Source organism: Haliotis rubra, unplaced genomic scaffold (assembly GCF_003918875.1).
Source record: "Haliotis rubra isolate DU_JTF1 unplaced genomic scaffold, ASM391887v1 Scf621, whole genome shotgun sequence".
Taxonomy (NCBI): Eukaryota; Metazoa; Mollusca; class Gastropoda; order Lepetellida; family Haliotidae; genus Haliotis; species Haliotis rubra.
In genome coordinates this window covers 213,523-233,852 of record NW_025767326.1, presented here as the reverse complement: position 1 = coordinate 233,852, position 20,330 = coordinate 213,523, and the positions used below count along the sequence as shown (strand labels likewise).

Below are 20,330 nucleotides of genomic sequence, written 5' to 3'. Positions count from 1 at the left end.
CAATCCAACCCTGAGGTCAACATACAGGACAATATTACATATATACCTCCCTGAGGTCAACATACAGGACAATATATATACCAACCCTGAGGTCAACATACAATATCACATATATACCTCCCTGAGGTCAACATACAGGAAATATGACATATCAACACACTGACATGATATATATACCTCCCTGAGGTCAACACACTGGACAATATGACATCTATACCTCCAACCCTGAGGTCAACATACAGGACAATGACAATATATTACATACCTACCAACTCTGAGGTGAACATACATGACAATATCACATCTATACCTCCCCTGAGGTCAACATACAGGACAATATTACATATATACCAACCCTGAGGTCAACATACATGACAATATCACATATATACCAACCCTGAGGTCAACACACTGGACAATATTACATATATACCTCCCCTGAGGTCAACACACTGGACAATATGACATATATACCTCCCCTGAGGTCAACACACTGGACAATATGACATCTATACCAACCCTGAGGTCAACATACTGGACAATAACTATATACTTAACCTGAGGTCAACACACAGGACAATAGCACATACATACTTAACCTGAAGTCAACATACAGGACAATCTGACATATATATCAACCCTGAGGGCAACATACAGGACAATATTACATATATACCTCCCTGAGGTCAACATACAGGACAATATGACATATATACCTCCCCTGAGGTCAACACACTGGACAATATGATATATATACCAACCCTGAGGTCAACATACAGGACAATATCTATATACATAACCTGAGGTCAACACACAGGACAATATCACATACATACTTAACCTGAAGTCAACATACAGGACAATATGACATATATATATATACCAACCCTGAGGTCAACACACAGGACAATATGACAGATAAACTTAGCATGAGGTCCCAAACTCAGGACATCCATAAACCAGCCTGGGGCAAAAACTACTCCAATTTCTCTACGTGCATTCAGAAATTATCAAACACTCTTCAGACAGTAAATAGATAGGACTATGAGCCAGCCCTCATTATGACGACCTCAGCTCACAGTATCAGATCAGGATGCAGGTTACCACACTAACACACAATACAGATGTGTGAGGTTAAGATAAGTGGTGAGTTCTTACACGGTGAGTCAGCCATATCAAAGATTGACACACACAAAACCTGATGACTGTCTACAGTCTCATATAAAGATCATACCTCCAAATAGCAAGATTTCTAAGAAGCCCCACACCACGACCAGTATGTGGAGAGGAGGTACCTTCGCCATTCAAACTTCGAGTCAGTATTCGCACGATGTTATCCCATATCTGTGTCACTTGTGTGAAGGCAGCCGAGGTTATCTGGTACATAAAGCAAATGGGAAGTTGTTATTCATGGCCAAATAAATACCGACCTCAAGCAAACAGTTGTTGAACCATATTCAACACATGTCTGTCTGATAATATTGACAGCGTTACTAAAATAACTATCAAGAGCTTGTGTTAGACTACTCACATGGTTACAAAGCGGTATCATGATTTGTTTATCAATATACCCCGAGAGTGTGTACTGTTGCTTAAATGGCCATAACATTTCTGGGTAATGTGCTGGGATTGGAAGAATGGACCTTCTGATCTGAGGTCGGGCACCTTCAGACTCCACATGACCAAAGATGTCACAGTGTCCGGCAGCTGGACCATGGACCTTCTGATCCGAGGTCGGATGCCTTCCCTACATGAACACTGTCAGCAAGCTGGACCATGGACCTTCGGATCCGAGGTCAACCACCTTCTCCACATGACAAAACACGTCACACTGTCAGCAAGCTGGACCATGGACCTTCTGATCTGAGGTCGGACACCTTCTCCACATGACAAAACACGTCACACTGTCAGCAAGCTGGACCATGGACCTTCTGATCCGAGGTCGGACACCTTCTCCACATGACAAAAGACATAACACTGTCAGCAAGCTGGACCACGAACCTTCTGATCCCAAATCAGACACCTTCTCGACATGACCAAAGTCATAATACTGTGAGCAAGCTGGACCATGGACCTTCTGATCCGAGGTCGGACACCTTCTCCACATGACAAAAGACAAAACACTGTCAGCAAGCTGGACCACGGACCTTCTGATCCCAAATCAGACACCTTCTCGACATGACCAAAGTCATAATACTGTGAGCAAGCTGAACCATGGACCTTCTGATCTGAGGTCGGACACCTTCTCCACATGACAAAAGACATCACACTGTCAGCAAACTGGACCATGGACCTTCTGATTCGAGGTCAACCACCTTCTCAACATGACCAAAGTCATAATACTGTGAGCAAGCTGGACCATGGACCTTCTGATCCGAGGTCGGACACCTTCTCCACATGACAAAAGACATAACACTGTCAGCAAGCTGGACCATGGACCTTCTGATCCGAGGTCAACCACCTTCTCCACATGACAAAAGACAAAACACTGTCAGCAAGCTGGACCATGGACCTTCTGATCTGTGGTCAGACACCTTCTCCACATGACAAAAGACAAAACACTGTCAGCAAGCTGGACCACGGACCTTCTGATCCCAAATCAGACACCTTCTCGACATGACCAAAGTCATAATACTGTGAGCAATCTGGACCATGGACCTTCTGATCTGAGCTCGGACACCTTCTCCCGATGACCAAAGACATAATACTTTCATCAGCTGGACCATGGACCTTCAGGTCTGAGATCAAACACACAACTGTCTGATGCTGGATTTCAAACATTCTGACCTCCATTAAACATAATGAATGTTACATTCCGGTCTGACAACTGGTAGTCTAGAATATCTATTTGAGTACACACATCTGACAAGTGTACGTCACAATTATTATGGCAGAAAGGTATAAATACACTATAATGCCTTTCAGAAATAGGTCAGATATAACATACACTACTCCTGAGCATTACGTATGTTAACAGATGCATTACAACCATCTAAAATCTGGGTTTGCTGTTCTAGAACGATGTAATACTATGCACTGGTAAATAGAGTGAGTGAGTGAGTTTGGTTTTACCGACGTTTTAGCAATATTCCAGCAATATCACGGCGGGGGGCACCAGAAATGGGCTTCACACATTTTACCCATGTGGGGAATCGAACCCAGGTCTTCGGCATGAAGAGCGAACGCTTTAGCCACTAGGCTACCCCAACACCCCATTAGTAAACAGAATTATATTACAATACAGTTAACTCCATTGCTATTTGTCTTATGAAATACTGGGGTGTTAATTGTTTGACATTGAATGTGACCAATTGTACCAGAAGATCCTATTTTCTACATACTCAAGTGAATATCGCTAAAGGTATTATTTGTTGGAATAATTATATTCTATAAATATCGATCATCAGATGCTTGATGGGCATTTAGAAGTTGGAAGGTAACATAACAACGTATGGTATGGACTTTACCATAACAATACAGAAGTTGTAAATCCATACCATACGTTGAACTATATTATTAATCATTTCAATCTCCCATGTTTGTCATTTTACCTAATTGGAAAGTAGTGTTTGGCAAACAACAAACGTCAAAAGTAATTTATTTTCTAATTTATAGTAGTTCACAGGATGCATTCAGCAGTAACAAGCCTGGTCCAGCTGTTCCTGATTTCAATCTCTGACAACATGGCATGAAACAAAAATCTTTAAGTAGTCGCTCAAAAACAGAGATTATTAGCCAATTATGTATGAAGTATCATAAATTATGAATATATGTCAAAATATTTTCATATTCCTTATGATTTATGAGCATTGTTATGATCATTGTTAAAGTCCTAACTAACTCACCTCAGTGATGTAACTGGGGGTTAAAGCGTTGGCTCGTCATGCCGAAGACCCGGGTTCGAATCCCCACATGGGTACAATGTGTGAAGCCCATTTCTGGTGTCCCCCGCCGTGATGTTGCTGGAATATTGCTAAAAGCGGCGTAAAACTAAACTCAGTCAGTCAGTCAGTGATGTAACTACATAAACTACGTATACAGTTCTGTATATTTGTACTGAGCAATATTTCAGCTATATTGTGGCCGTAAGTAAATAATCAAGTCTGGACCCAACACACCAGAGATTGACATCATAAGCATCAATCTACACAAATGAGATACAATGACATGTTTTAACCAAAGCAGCGAGTCGAGACTGACTACCCGATCCTGTTAGTTGCTTTTCATGTCAAGCATGGGTTACTGAAGACCAATTCTAACCTGGATCGTCACGGGTCTTGGGATTAGGTTCGTAACTGAGAGTGTTGGAGTTAATCACCCCATGTGTCATAATTAATTTATTAAACAGCAGACATTGAAACGGTGAATGGAAATTGAAAGTAGTTTCTGTTTGCTGACCGAATTTAAAAATAACAAATTACCTATTAGCATTAGAAAGTTCAACTGCACATTGTCGTCACAACCTACGTAACGAGGTACCCATTCACTGCAAGGTATTTTATTTGCTGCACTCAGCAATACTCAAGCCATATGATGGTGGTCTGTAAATAATCGAGTCCAGTTATGAGCATCAATCTACGCAATTGGGATAAGATGACATGTGTTAACTAAGTCAGCGAGCCTGACCACCCGATCCCGTTAGTCGCCTCTTACAACAAGCATGGGTTGCTGAAGACCAATTCCTACCCTGATCTTCACCGGTCACCTCATGTACTGCATCTTCGTCAGTGTGGGGTAGGACCAGAAAGACCAGAAACTCAAAGACTGGCTTAGTGCTCTTGTGGTTACAGAAAGAGCAGAAGGTCTGTTATCTAATCCCCAGGCACATCACACCAAGACCTTAGAAGACAGTACTTGTTGTTACCTTGCCCAGCATTACGGGCTTAAAACAAGGGCTTGTCAGCTTTGAATCACAGCACCCACATTAATAGGGGTGGGTATTGCAGAGAATTTTCATATTGCGATATATTGCGATGCGAAAGCATGTATTGTGATATGTATTTCAATATATTGCATGAAGTATTTTTAACAAAACCTACTTATAATCGAGGTAATGCTTGATTTATAGAGCAAATACACAGCAAAATCACTATGTTGTTTAAGCTTTAATAACAACTTTTATTCATGATTAAAAATAAAAATGTGAATAATATTTGGCACAAATGAAAAAAGGAAATATCTGAAGATTTCCGAGTGTTACAGAAGTTTTCCGAATGCAAGTCAAAATACCGGCTTTCGATCAGCGTATTGCAATATGTATCGTTTTCATGTCTGAACCGGTAAATACCGGTAAACCGGTTATATTGCGCAGCCCTACACATTAACCTGCTACATGGCACATGGTACTTTAATCATAACAATAATAATAAGTGTTTGCCACTAATATGGCAATGTCCCCTGCTGCTAAAGAAGAATGAAATATTTAAAACATATGTACTACTTTATATTTTTTGGTCACATACAAGAAATGACTGGTGTCTGCATAATCACCCAATGAAGGCTGTCAACATAATTGAAGACATTGTGTGCAATGTTTTATGAGATATCACGTTTACATAAGTTTGAAAAGTGGTCAAAGTGCCGTAGTGACCTTGAAGATAAGGTCAAGGTCACCAAAATCAACTGGTGTCTGTGTAATCCCCCAGTGTAGGCTGTCACCAAATTTGAAGACATTGGGTACAACAGTCCATGAGATATCATGTTAACATGAGTTTGAAAAGTGGTCAAAGTGTTGTGGTGACCTTGAAGATAAGGTCAAGGTCACCAAAATTGACTGGTGTCTGCGGAAACCCCTAATGTAGGCTGTCACCAAATTTGACGACATTGAGTACCGTTTAACAGTTCATGAGTGAGTTTAGTTTTACTCCGCACTCAGCAATATTACAGCTATATGGCGGCGGACTGTAAATAATCAAGTCTGGACCAGACAATCCAGTGATCAAACAGCATGAGCATCGATCTGTGCAATTGGGAACCGATGACATGTGTAAACCAAGTCAGCGAACCTGACCACCCGATCCCGTTAGTCACCTCTTACGATAAGCATGGGTTACCGAAGGCACATTCTAACCCGGACCTTCACGGGTATTAACACTTCATGAGATATCACATTAACAAGAGTTTGAAAAGTGGTCAAAATGTCGTGGTGACCTTGAAAATAAGGTCAAGGTCACCAAAATCAACTGGTGTCTGTGAAATCCCCAGGTGTAGACTGTCACCAAATGTGAAGACATTGGGTACAACTGTCCATGAGATATCGCGTTAACAAGAATCGGGACATACGGACGCTGCTGGATGACAATAAGGCCACTTATATGGTGATTAACTCCATGATGCATGGGCATGTTCAAAGCGCATGTGAAATAATAGACATCGTTATCCCAGATACCCCTTCCTGTGAGGTGAAGAAAGGCTAATACTCATATGACTGTTCCCATCGGGTACCCACTCACTGATTGTGAACAGAGGCAATTTTGAACAAACTCACCTGCCTGAGCCACTATAAAATTCCACTAAACTTGAATGCAATGTTAAACCTTATTTCAAGGTTATTTCAAAACACAAGATTACTGGTACTCCATTAAATTCCATTCAGTATTCTAATGTACTCTTTTAAGTTTTCACGTACTCCTGTATTGAAAAAAGCACGTATCGGTACTCTTGATGTTGAAAAATTATCTGGAGCCCTGAAGCTGCCAAACACTTTTATCTATCTACTCACTGAAACGAAAATATATTCCTAACTTAGTTGATTTATGTATTATCAAAGCTAAATCAAACAGCCATTGTTTTGGTTAATATTCAAATGTGCTACAGCTAACTTAATGTCCATCAACATATGCTCCACTATATTAGCATGAACCAGAAATAACTGAATAATTTTGACCACTACTGTAAATCATGAATTTATTGCAAGCATGGAATCCATACCAAAAACATGCAAATTTCCCTTGCTTACAAAAAATTACACCTAGACATTCGGATTATTTTGTCACACCTGAATAACTGCACATTCTAGTCTCAGTGATGACGTACATAGAGAGCTCCAGATGTACGATATAGCTAGGCACTTGTTTTAGCTTTATTCTTCAGCTACCTTGTCAAGTGTGACACAAATCTTTCAAACATACACTGGATACCCACTGTCACTGCATGCTGAACGCAACCTCATAGAAGAAATGTGACGTCATAGTATTGTTCATGACACTTTGGACACTCACTTGCTTACTCACCCTCGGGTTCACTTGTTTCCTCATTCACTCACTCACCCACTGCTTCACTTGTTTTCTCACTCACCCAGTGGGTGAGTGAGTGAGCAAGCAAGTGAACCATTCTGTGAGTGAGTGAGCAAACAAGTGAACCAGTGAGTGAGTGAATGAGCAAACAAGTGAAGCAGTGGGTGAGTGAGTGAGTGAGCGAACAAGTGAACAAGCAAACAAGTGACTAGTCTGTGGGTGAGTGAGTGAGCAAACAAGTGAACCAGTGGGTGAGTGAGCAAACAAGTGAACCAGTGAGTGAGTGAGGAAACAAGTGAACCAGTGGGTGAGTGAGTGAAGAAACAAGTGAACCAGTGGGTGAGTGAGTGAGCGAGCAAGTGAACTAGTCTGTCAGTGAGTTAGAAAACAAGTGAACCAGTGAGTGAGTGAATGAGCAAACAAGTGAACCAGTGAGTGAGTGAGTGAGTGAGCAAACAAGTGAACTAGTGAGTGAGTGAATGAGCAAACAAGTGAAGCAGTGGGTGAGTGAGTGAGTGAGCGAACAAGTGAACTAGTCTGAGTGAGTGAGCAAACAAGTGAAGCAGTGGGTGAGTGAGTGAGTGTGGGAACAAGTGAACTAGTCGAGTGAGTGAGTGAGTGAGCAAACAAGTGAACCAGTGGGTGAGTGAGTGAGCAAACAAGTGAACCAGTGGGTGAGTGAGTGAAAGAGTGAGCGAACAAGTGAACTAGTCTGAGTGAGTGAGCAAACAAGTGAACCAGTGGGTGAGTGAGTGAAGAAACAAGTGAAGCAGTGGGTGAGTGAGTGAGCAAGCAAGTGAACCAGTCTGTGAGTGAGTAAGAAAACAAGTGAAGCAGTGGGTGAGTGAGTGAGTGAGCAAACAAGTGAAGCAGTGGGTGAGTGAGTGAGTGAAGCGAACAAGTGAACTAGTCTGAGTGAGTGAGCAAACAAGTGAACCAGTGGGTGAGTGAGTGAGTGAGGAAACAAGTGAAGCAGTGGGTGAGTGAGTGAGCGAGCAAGTGAACCAGTCTGTGAGTGAGTAAGAAAACAAGTGAAGCAGTGGGTGAGTGAGTGAGTGAGCAAACAAGTGAAGCAGTGGGTGAGTGAGTGAGGGTGGGAACAAGTGAACTAGTCTGAGTGAGTGAGTGAGCAAAAGTGAAGCAGTGGCAGTGAAGAACCAGTGAGCAAACAAGTGAAGCAGTGGGTGAGTGAGTGAAGGGAACAAGTGAACCAGTGAGTGAGTGGTGAATGAGCAAACAAGTGAACTAGTCTGAGTGAGTGAGGGAACAAAACAGTCTGTGAGTGAGTGAGCAAACAAGTGAACCAGTGAGTGAGTGAGTGAATGAGTAAACAAGTGAAGCAGTGGGTGAGTGAGTGAGTGAGCAAACAAGTGAACCAGTCTGTGAGTGAGTGAATGAGGAAACAAGTGAACCCGAGGGTGAGTAAGCAAGTGAGTGAGCAAAAAAGTGAACCAGTGGGAGAGTGACTGAACAAGTGAACCAGTCTGTGAGTGAGTGAGCAAACAAGTGAACCAGTGGGTGAGTGAGTGAATGAGGAAACAAGTGAACCCAAGGGTGAGTAAGCAAGTGAGTGAGCAAAAAAGTGAACCAGTGGGAGAGTGACCGAACAAGTGAACCAGTGGGTGAGTGAGCGAACAAGTGAACCAGTGGGTGAGTGAGTGAGCGAACAAGTGAACCAGTGGGTGAGTGAGCAAACAAGTGAACCAGTGGGTGAGTGAGTGAGCGAACAAGTGAACCCAAGGGTGAGTGAGTGAGCGAACAAGTGAACCAGTGGGTGAGTGAGCGAACAAGTGAACCAGTGGGTGAGTGAGTGAGCGAACAAGTGAACCAGTGGGTGAGTGAGCAAACAAGTGAACCAGTGGGTGAGTGAGTGAGCGAACAAGTGAACCAGTGGGTGAGTGAGTGAGCGAACAAGTGAACCAGTGGGTGAGTGAGTGAGCAAACAAGTGAACCAGTGGGTGAACAAGTGAGTGAGTGAGTGAGCATGGTATTACACAGCTTTTAGCAATATTCCAGCAATATCATGGCCGGGACACCAGAAATGGGCTTCACAAGTACCCATGTGGGGAATCAAATCCAGGTGTTCAGCGTGAACGCTTTAACCATGAGGACACCCCACCACCCCTCTTATCAAGGATGTTTGGTTGGTTGGTTGTTTAACGCTGCACTCAGCAATATACCAGCTATATGGCGATGGTCTGTAAATATTCAAGTCTAGACCAGACAATCCAGTGATCAACAGCATAATCATCAATCTACACATTTGGGATACAAGATGTGTTGACCAAGTCAGCGATCCTGACCACCCAATCCTGTTAGTCACCTCTCAAAACAAGCATGGGTTACTGAAGACCAATTCTAACCCAGATCTTCAAGGGTCTCTTATCAAGGAAGAACTCTTAGCTTTGTATGACTTTGACATCAAAGACTTGTCCCACGGGGAAATTTTGTAGGTTTCTATGGTAAATAAGCTTGGTAAATGTTATAAACATATGTGGAGACTAAAAGAGCCGATGTGGAGGTGAAACTGAGTTTATTGAAGGTGTGGATGTTGTTCCTGAAAGGTAGATTGTTGACTTTACTGTTAATAACAATGGACTTTATGAGTTGACATTTAATAAAGCAAACATAATGTAACCAGGAATGATTTTACGTTTGTTTCAAGACAGGGCACTTCAGGAGTTGATTATTGCTTTAAGCCATATGAATGTTTAGATAGTTTTAATATTGTATGTCCCTCTTCACGTATTGAAAGGTCAGGGTGTGTTGGTATTATTGACTGTCCTTTTGAAGATCGGCCATTCCATGCTTGAGTGGTCAATGACTGTACACAATATAAATAAATATTGAGACTTGGGGCCAAGACGATCTTATACATTAAATTCTGACACATTCCTTAAAACCAGCTCTCCTTCCGAGTTCCTTACATCAGCTAGCATGAAAGATGAATTAAAATTCATTATTGTTAAGCTCGAGTCTTCATTAAGTACCAGAAATCCACTGAAAACTCATTCAATGAATTTGTATCAATTGCTCACTCACAAATGACAGAAAAACTACCAACCAGACAATTTAGATTGGTGTAGAGAGAACAAGAGAACACATCAGCAGGGAAAGACACCTTTCAAAGTTTTCCACTTGACCACAGGACCAGTGAGTGGACAATAATTAGTGGTCCTGTCTGTACTTCACTGGTCCAAAATAACATTCATAGATTTACTTAACTATCAATACAAAACTCACTGGCCACCATGACCACAGCAAACTTATCATTTAGAGGTCCTGATGAATTTTCACAAGCCAGGGACCACAGGACCAGCGTAAATTTCACATACTGATCAGAAGCATCCTTGGTGGAACCAGAGTTTGAATTACAAATATATTGTGTCAAACAGAGGGAGCCACTGGTCCCAAAACTTAGAAATTAAGGAAAAGCTACCAAATAGACAATTCAGATTTTATAGAAGGTAACAGAAGGAACAAGTGAACACATCAGCCTTAGTGGAACCATCCTCTATATTCTCCAGGGTATACGTTATGATCACTCTCCACTATACCCTGGATGCATCCACAGCTTGGCCCGATGATTTTATTACCTCCCTTGGCTGGCTTTTTATCCAATCAGGTGTCTACGCTGGGAAGTTGAGCGAACCAATCAAAACTCACTTTCGCTTCTTAAATTATCTAACCGTTTAAACTTAGCAACACAGTTGATGCAGAGGTATTCTGAAAGAGGTGGAAGGAGTTCTTTTAGATATTTTTAAAGTTTCAGATCTGTCAATTTGTCTGTATGATATCACCAAATATCTGAGTGGCACTGCGAACAAACCTTTGGACTGCGACCGCTATCTTTGTTGACACTGGCAAGCTCAGATGTAACTGTGAGAATGCAGAGCCAGCAAAGGGAGGTAATACAATTATCGGGCCAAGCCGTGGATGCATCCAGGGTATAGTGGAGAGTGATCGTAACGTATACCCTGGAGATTATCGAGGATGTAGTGGAACCAGAGTTTGAATTATAAATGGGCTGTGTCAAACAGAGAGGGCTAGGTTCACTAAAGGTTCAGAGGTTAAACACATACTTAGTATAAGTTATATTTAAATTGGATAACCAATACAATATAGACAATCTAACAGAGACACAAAACTCCTAGAGTTTCAATATAAATTTTCTACATAAAGCCATTTATACAAAAAGGGAGTTGCTTAAAATGAAACTGAAACTGAAAATGATTTATCTCCATTATGTGGTTCGGGTAAGTGAGAACATCTATCATGTATATATTGAATGTCCAACTATCAGACTGTTTTGGAAAGAATTTATCAATCTCGTTAACAGACTATTGAACATAACATATGAACTGTCATAACCCCTAGTGTGCAGTACACAACCGTGTACACTTAAAGTCGCTCTTCTACAAGCGATATCCCCCTCTGGAAACCAGTATTGAATGATATATAAATATGAGGAAAGACTTTGATAGACAGAAGCATAGAGAACATGAAGATATGTTTAGGGAACAACAATGTCCAACTATGGAAGAGAACTGGAAAGATTGGAAAAGAGACACAGAAGTGGATCCCTATGGCGATTGCCACTGAAGATGGAACAGTGAGTTCAGACAAACAGATGGTCTTAGCTAACTCATAAGCTGTCAAATGATTTTGAAAGTGAACTTTGGAAATCGGTAACATCAGTTGGTTGGTTGGTTGGGTTGTTGTTTAAAGCTGGACTCCAGCTATTAGGTGGCGGTCTGTAAATAATCAAGTCTGGACCAGATAATCCAGTGATAGAGATCATGAGCATGGATCTACAATGAGACCCCGGATATCCGGACACATTAGTTTTTACGTAAATCGTCCGGATAACTGAATATCCGGATATCTGGATTTCTGTCATCCAGGCTTTGGTGTTGAAAATGTAGCGAGCATACACTTCTGGTTTAAAATCACTTTCAAAACAGCAGGGTGGTTTGATTTGCCAATTACAATTCACTCAGTGTCAGATAGGCCTACTAATCACCACCAATACCCTGCTGATCGATCATTAATCTGGATTAGCAGACCTTGTCTCGTGTCAAGACACGTGGGACACTCGCGATTCACTTCACACGGTCAGCGGAAGATCAAAGCTTCGAGCGGATAAGTGAGTCAATTTTGTGTTGATTTAGCCGGTTGGTTTGTAAAATTTAACGTCCGGGAACGGAAACCGCATATCCGTTATAGACAGTCACTTTTATAATGTAAGAGATTGTTTTTTATGATAATTTACTGGAAGGCGAGGTTTCCGGATATCTGGGGTCCGGGTATCCGGGGTCTCACTTTAAATAATTGGGAACCGATGACATGTGGCAACCAGGTCAGCAAGGCTGACCACCCGATCCCGTTAATCGCCTCTTACGACAAGCATGGGATGCTGAAGACCAATTTTTACCCGGATCTTCACAGGTCGAATTCAATAGGAAGATAGTCTCTACAAGGAAAGTTCCAAAGGAGCTTCACTTCCCCAAAATGTTTGAATTTCATACATAAATTTAAATCATGAAACATGTCTAACTTCCATTTAGGATTGTGTATCATTCACAAAATTTTCCAAACATGCAGATGAAACAACTCTCATTTCACACTACAAGTTTTAGAAAAACCAAAATGGTGCTGCCCAACAGTAAAACACAAACTAACAAATACTAGAGAGTGAGTGAGCGAGTATGATTTTAGCAATATTCCAGCAATATCACGTTGGGGGACACCAGAAATGGGCTTCACTCATTGTACCCATGTGGGGACTCAAACCCGGATTTTCAGCACCACTACGCTACCCCACCGCCCCAACAGAAATACTAAATGGACATTAAAAGTATTGTTCTTGAATAAACATGATTATCATATTACAGTTTTATCCTGTTCAGGAATTATCAGATTAAACTGTTCTCCCTTTTAAACAGACCCAACACATGAAAAATAGTGCATCAGCACTGTAGCTCACCTGAATATGAAAAAATATAAAATCACCAAAAAGACAGACATTAAAAGAGGATGCTGTCATCATTGTTATTCAAACATTTTCTGTATAAACAAAGACGACAATACTGTTAAGTATGTCAAAAAATTCAAAATCAACCATCCACAACCTGACCATATCTGCAAGAATGAATGTCCTTTAGTAGAACATTGATAAAATTCTTAATAGCTGACTTAAAATCTTTGGAAAATTTACATCTTCTAAGGAAATAATATTTTTGGGGGTTGTTGCCTCACAGCAATGTTCCAGTTATATAAAGGCGGTGTGGACCAGACAATCCAGTGACTGATGGCATGAGCATCTATATACACAACTTGGATATGATTACCTACATCAAGCAATTAATAACTTTCTAATGCAATACAAATTTTCCAATTGTTTCACGAAAAACGAATGTTCTAAGGTTCAAGTAATTCATTTTGAGAGAATGTAAGAAAATTACAGTATATTTTGGGCAGAAATTGTTGAGGAAATCCGATTCTTCTAAAGCTATTCAGACTATTCAGACAAGGAACAAGCATGGGACGTTTCCGTTTCATTGGGCCAGTGCCCTGGGGATGTTTTATTTTTCGATCTTTCAGATACAGTGATCTAACAGCAACAGTGGTGTTTTCATTTACTTCATAATGCTCAAACATGTGTTGCGAAGTAATCATATATCTCCACATGTTTCACTCATGGCGTAATGAATATGTACAGTGGGTATTCTCACAATAATATATGGTTCAGTGGTTGTATATTTATGTTCAGGTAGGCATTAACTTGCCTGCCAAATATGATTCTTTTCTGATGTATTTTAAACTTCCTATGTGTTATGAGAGTGTGTTTTTTGTAATAACATTGATTAAGTGATAGATATTATGGGTCACAATGTTTAAAGTTTTGAGTGTGGGTTGCGGCCCCCATCTTGCATCATGTATGGTCAATGGCAATAGTATTTTTAGCGGTACGCCTTTTTGATAGCGCTCCAGAGTTGCCTCCCTTGGTTTTATTTTGTTTTGACTCCCAGTCGTATGTTCGAGAATATAGCCTAATGTTCTGAGTGGATAGTGATGCTGCCCACCTTTACTAGAATGCTTGAGAACTGTGTAAGAACTATGTAGAGGCTGGTTGTTGTGTTGTGCGACACAGAATCTTTATTACATGACTGGATTTGTGTACATCTGTCTACCGTCACTAAGCTGATATACATCTGTCTGCGATCGTCGAGGTTACTCAACATCGTCATGACTGACCGTGCTTGTCTATATTCAACTGTTGTAAACTACCTTCAATAAGTATATCTGCTCTCACTGTAAATGTCAAGACTCAGGTGAGTTGATATCTTATATTTGTGACCCAATATTTTAGATTTGTGACTCAATTGCATTGTACTAGATATCTGTATTGTCATTCATTGTACCTTGCTCATTGTTTGTTCAATATATCATTGAATATATTAGACTTGTCTGTGTTATATTCAAAGGGGACTCTTAAACCTTTTGTCACGGCAAATTATTAACCGTAACAAATGTGCCTACATGTTCACATACACTTTAGTTCAGTGATATCACATATTTGGGCGAAGATCCAGGTTAGAATTGATCATCAGCAACCCATGCTTGTCGTTAGAGGCAACTAATGGGATTGTGTGGTCAGCCTCGCTGACTTGGTTGACACATGTCATCATATCCCAACTGCGTAGATTGATGCTCATGCTGTTAATCACTGGATTAATCACCCTAATGTGTTTGTTTGTTGTTTAATGCCCCACTCAGCAATATTTCTGCTGTAGGGCATTGGTCTGTAAATAATCGAGTCTGGACCAGACAATCCAGTGATCGACTGTGTACCAAAGAGGTCAGTTACTGGTTCATGAAGAACTATGGCCCTAAACAAAGGATCATATCTTCATTTATTCCACCATTAAATTACTGGTAAAGTTAAAATTATGACACCAATGAACAGCGTAACAAAGACAACCGAATACCATGTTATTCCGATGACATGTCCTTATCTCGACTATTCCAAACAGATATAGTAACACATAAAATAATCGGGAAAAACCTGTTCAGAAGGCCTCTAAATCAGTTCAAAACCTGTTCACATATATATCTTTTGTTGCCCACCAGGGCCCCGTTTCACAAAGCTCTCGTAAGCCTTGGGTCTCGTAACTTTTCTCGTAGCATTCGTACTTCCTATATAACAGTATAGGAGGTACGACTGCTGCAAGAAAAGTTTTTTACAAGATCTTAAGCTTACTAGAGGTTTGTGAAACGGGGCCTAGTGCTCAAAAGAAATTGATCTGTTTATTATGGCAATTTTCAGATGCTTCTGAACCATTCACTTTCACACTAATTGCATGAAAAACTGTAAAGAAATTACTTTTATAATCCACATTTTTATCCTTAAATATACCAAAAAATCGTCTGAATATATCCTGTCTGTTTGTAATGTCATATCCTTGTGTCATGTAAATTCGATCACTTAAGAACTGTCGCTGAATTTTCAAAGTTATATTCATATACTCTTATTTTCAAATCTCTTACCTCTAAACTTGTTTATTTATGTCAAACATTTCCAAAATCCAGGTATTTTTACTGCTTTTCACAATCGCGGCATGGCCGCCCTCTCACTGTCAACACAAGTGACCCAGAAAGCTACGTCACATAAGTTCGATCATATGATTGGCTGGCTTGTCACGTAAACAGGATGATTTGTAAGGACGATTTCTTGTGTCAAATTCAGAGTTAGAGCAGTCCCAAGTAATTTTATGGTATTTATGTCCATGAAACGTTCATTTTACGTTTCAATACTTCTAAAAACGATGAAAAGTCACAAATATTCAGCTTATTTAGAAGTATTATGCAGGGAATTATTCTTCAGGCTCATCGTGACAGGCATCAAACCTCAGAATGTAGACAAACACCACGAACTGGCTTGCAGAAACGTAAATGCGTTCTGTGCTGACATGTAGGGTGGGTACACTGTGCCAAGGTTGTATTTATCAATGAGGCAATAGCTCGAACTTCATCAGGTACAAATTCACGGAAATTCTCAAAAAGCATTAAGTTCTCTATAAGAAATGGCCCTTACTTGTTTCCAAAGTTTTAAATTTTGACAAGGATATCGATCACGTGACTGGACATGTCACAATTAGACCAGCAACGTAAACAAACAGAAGACAGGGGTGCTGTCAATTTACAACGTGTGAAATAAGTACTGTTTACATTTTATTGGAGCTGATAAAGTTACATTATTCATCTAGGGTTAAAAAGTAGTTGTTTGCTGAATATGAGCTATAACTTACGTTTGGTAACTTGACACGAAACATTTTCCGGTCCAAACGAATAAAAGTGGTGTCACCAGAAGATCAAAGCTGCAGATATCGTAAGTTATCGCTACGTATTGCGACAATTACCATTCAAAATGGGCGATCGAAGTTACATGACGATCGAACTTATGTGACTTGACGATATATGTATAGCATCAGATATCACAATTTAAAATGTACATCAATTCAGTAAGATATATTGTGAGATCATATGTAAAGTTTACCAAAGTCATACCTTTTTAATATTGTTGTCTAAAAAAAGTTACTGACATATGTTTTTAGTTATTCATACAAGAATACATATCGATATATATATATATATATATATATATAGTACATCTCGCAACGTCACTTGCAAGGGTGAAACACATTATGAGATAACACACAAAGTTCGTTCACTGTAACCAATTCATAAGATGAAAGAAACTATAAACTATGATAAACTCCAGAGACCACATACCGGTACATGGTCTCTGATGGTCAGAAGATAAGTTGTCAGAAGATTATTTTCTACGAATACAGTTATACATAAAGCATGGGTCAATTACCTGTAAACTGTGGCCGGATAAATACAGTATGTCATGTTTCACTGAGACGAAACGTGTATCGCTTCAGGACAACCCCTAGCTGCAGTACATCGCCATGTCTACAGCTGTCACCATCAGCTGATAAGAGTTATCCCTTGTTACGTGACCTCGCGTCCGGATCAGAAAGAGTCCTATCGGAAATTCTTTCATGTTTGGAAAATGAATACGACACGTTTTATGGATAACAACTTCGGTAAGAGTTCCTCCCGTTCCCCCCATCCCAAATAATATTAATAAATATACTAAAATTTAAGTTAGGGTTAGGTTTAGGGTTGGGGGAACGGAAGGAACTCTTTCCACAACTTATTTTCATTCTTTTTCACGATGTTTCAGAGCTATTTCCTGCTCCTTTGTGGGATGAAAATTCGTGAAAAAAAATTAAAAGAAGTGTTGTTATCCACAAAACGTGTCATGTATTCATCTTCGTCCAACTTCTAAATGCCTTTCTACAGAGACCATATATATAATAGATATGGTCTCTGCTTTCTACTATGGTCTCTGCTTTCAAGAACAACATTTGAATGTGACACTCCCGAAATTATGTACCTGATTCAAGTGGAATTATTCAGTAAATCATATTCTACCTTGTAGTAGTGATCTATTATCTTTGATATCTTACAAACGCATCTCACCTTTCACCAGCTTGTAGATCGAGTTATGTACAGTTATCTGCTGTTGAGTGAGTTCACGTCCGGGTTAGAATGAGTCCGGTCGGATAATGCTTCACTTGTGCCAGACGATCAGCCTGCATTTTGGTTCCCGGGGTCTGCTGCGGTACGCTTCGACACACAGGGCCTATTCGATTATGCTAAACCGGTTTTGGTTTCTGGAAAACCATGCGCTCGATTATGTCGAAACCATCTCCGAGGCAGGTTTCGTAGTTTCGTTTTCTCATAAAAAAAACATGGCGGAAACCACCAGGCTGAGCTGCATTTGCAAGCGTCAAGTTCAGCTGATCTTGGTGGCAAAATAGAGCAGCAGTTTCTGTAATCAAAATAATGATAAAAATCAACTGAGAACTAGGAAAATATTATCTAAAACCCCAGCTGTGTGACGAATAATAGAGTCTAGACCAGAAAAGTCAGTGATTGATATCGTGCGCACCGACATACGCAATTGGATACAATGACATGTATCAACCAAGTCAGCGAGCTTCACACACACACACACACACATGCACACACTCACTCACGCATGCGCGCGGGATCCTCTTATGACAGGCACGTGTTGCTGTAGACCAATGCTAACCTGGATCTTCTCGGATCTTCACTATCTCCAGACGAGTCTCTGAATGTCTCTGTATATTCTGTAAGACGTTAACGACGTTTAACCCGACCACGTTAACCTGTATCGTGTAAACAATAATTACTAACTAGGAAAGGTTGGCTGAAGGATACATTGACTTAACACCAGAAAATATTATTTTTGGTTTTAAGGGGAAGAAATAATAATCCACTTAATGCCATGGTGAAACAAAATATTTACAATATGAGCAGAAAAGGGAGAAAACCTAATTTTAAAGCATTCAAAAAGAAATATTAAGTTATTATCAAGCATGCAAATTTATCGCCTTTATAAACAGCAATCAGTCCATTTTTTTACATTTTGGTCCTCTTTCCACACGCTATTTTTAGACTTGTAGCTCAATATTTAATTGTAAACCTTAAAGAGGACACTTTAATGTAAAATGATTTATGCCTTGCGGGTGATTAGAAACAGTCAAACATGCAGTAGATGTTTTCATACACTGTACTATGTATACTTATGTATATGTAAACATCTGTTGAAAAATAATCGGTAATGTTAAATGACTTATACCTTGCATGTTACCAGAGGTAGTCAAACATACACAAGTTGTAATTCATATACAATACGAAACAACATTATGTACCGATGCCTATAACTTATGTATTATGTAGTTATGCCTACTTATCTATATGTAATATCTGCAAAGAATGAATGGCCAATGTAACCCCGACTAAGGCTCTATGCCAAACCTGTAAATACTATCTATTTATGTATGCCTTGTATATGTGAACATCTACTCATAATTATAATGTCATGTAAACATGTACTGGGAAATAAAAACGTAAAAAAAAAAAAAAATTACTTACTAACTAAACTCATGGGCAAAAGAAAGTATAGGACTGGAAAAATTATTTTTTCACTGTCATTGACATGTTTATGAGAATAAGACATGCTGGCAGTGTTGGCCCCACTACTGGGAAGGGAAATACACCGCCAAAACGCAACACGTTCGAAAGGTGAGAGTGATGACGTCACAAATGTGGAAAACATGTTCCATGCTCCTAGCACATAATGCACGAGCAAAGTTTCGGTTTAAATGCGATGCATCAGTCCCGTCATATCACAGCTGCTGAAAACACATTAAAACTATGCCACGACTGACGCCAGAACAGAGAGAGAGAGGGCCATAGGGATGTCCGATATGGGAGCGACGAACATCAGAATTGAAAGAAGATTTGGTTGTACGCCACTGACGATAGCAAGACTCCTCCAACGATTCAGACAGACAGGTCGAACACAGGACAGGCCGAAGAGTGGACGTCCACGTGTAACCAGCACACGTGAAGATCACCATATACGCCTGATACACCTCCGAAATCGATTTGTTACGGCAACGTCAACGGCCGAAACAGCGTTGGGACGTCGCATCAGTCGAAGGGCTGTCCTCAGACGTTTGAGAGCAGGTGGAATACGTTGCTATCGACCATTCCTTGGAATGAGATTAACTCAACAACATCGACTTGAAAGACTGCAATGGGTAAGACGAGTATACCGCTGGCAAGTGCGTGATTGGCGTGGGGTCCTCTTCACCGAAATCAAGTCTTGCAGCCTGTTGTCTTTCTTTTCTTGAACAATCAACCAAATGGTGTATTGTTTCAGCAAGACAATGCCCATACAGCAATAGCGACGAGAAACTGTCTTCATCAGAATAACGTTAATGTTCTACCCTGGCCTTCTCGATCACCAGATATGAATCCGATCGAGCATTTGTGGGATCATATGGGGAGACAAATTCGTGGTCGTCATCACCCTCCACAGACAAGAAAAGAGTTGGAAGTGGCACTGAGGGACAAATGGCAGCGACTGCCAAATGCCGTCATCCGACGCTTGACGTCATCGATGCGACGACGTGCACGAGCGTGCAT

The 20,330-nt window shown here is 40.4% G+C and overlaps 1 protein-coding gene across 1 annotated transcript in view; it reads right to left on the bottom strand.

Annotated features, from left to right (window-relative positions):
- The window catches only part of LOC124256266 (solute carrier family 43 member 3-like), a 34,476-nt gene extending 17,200 nt beyond the window's left edge, over positions 1-17,276 (bottom strand). The window contains exons 1-2 of the mRNA XM_046690234.1: positions 17,119-17,276; positions 1,235-1,377 (exon numbers count right to left, since the gene is read on the bottom strand). Coding sequence (XP_046546190.1) covers positions 1,235-1,304 — 70 coding nt within the window. The 5' untranslated portion in view covers positions 1,305-1,377; positions 17,119-17,276. The remainder of the gene's footprint in view (positions 1-1,234; positions 1,378-17,118) is intronic.
- Positions 17,277-20,330: the final 3,054 nt, after the last annotated feature.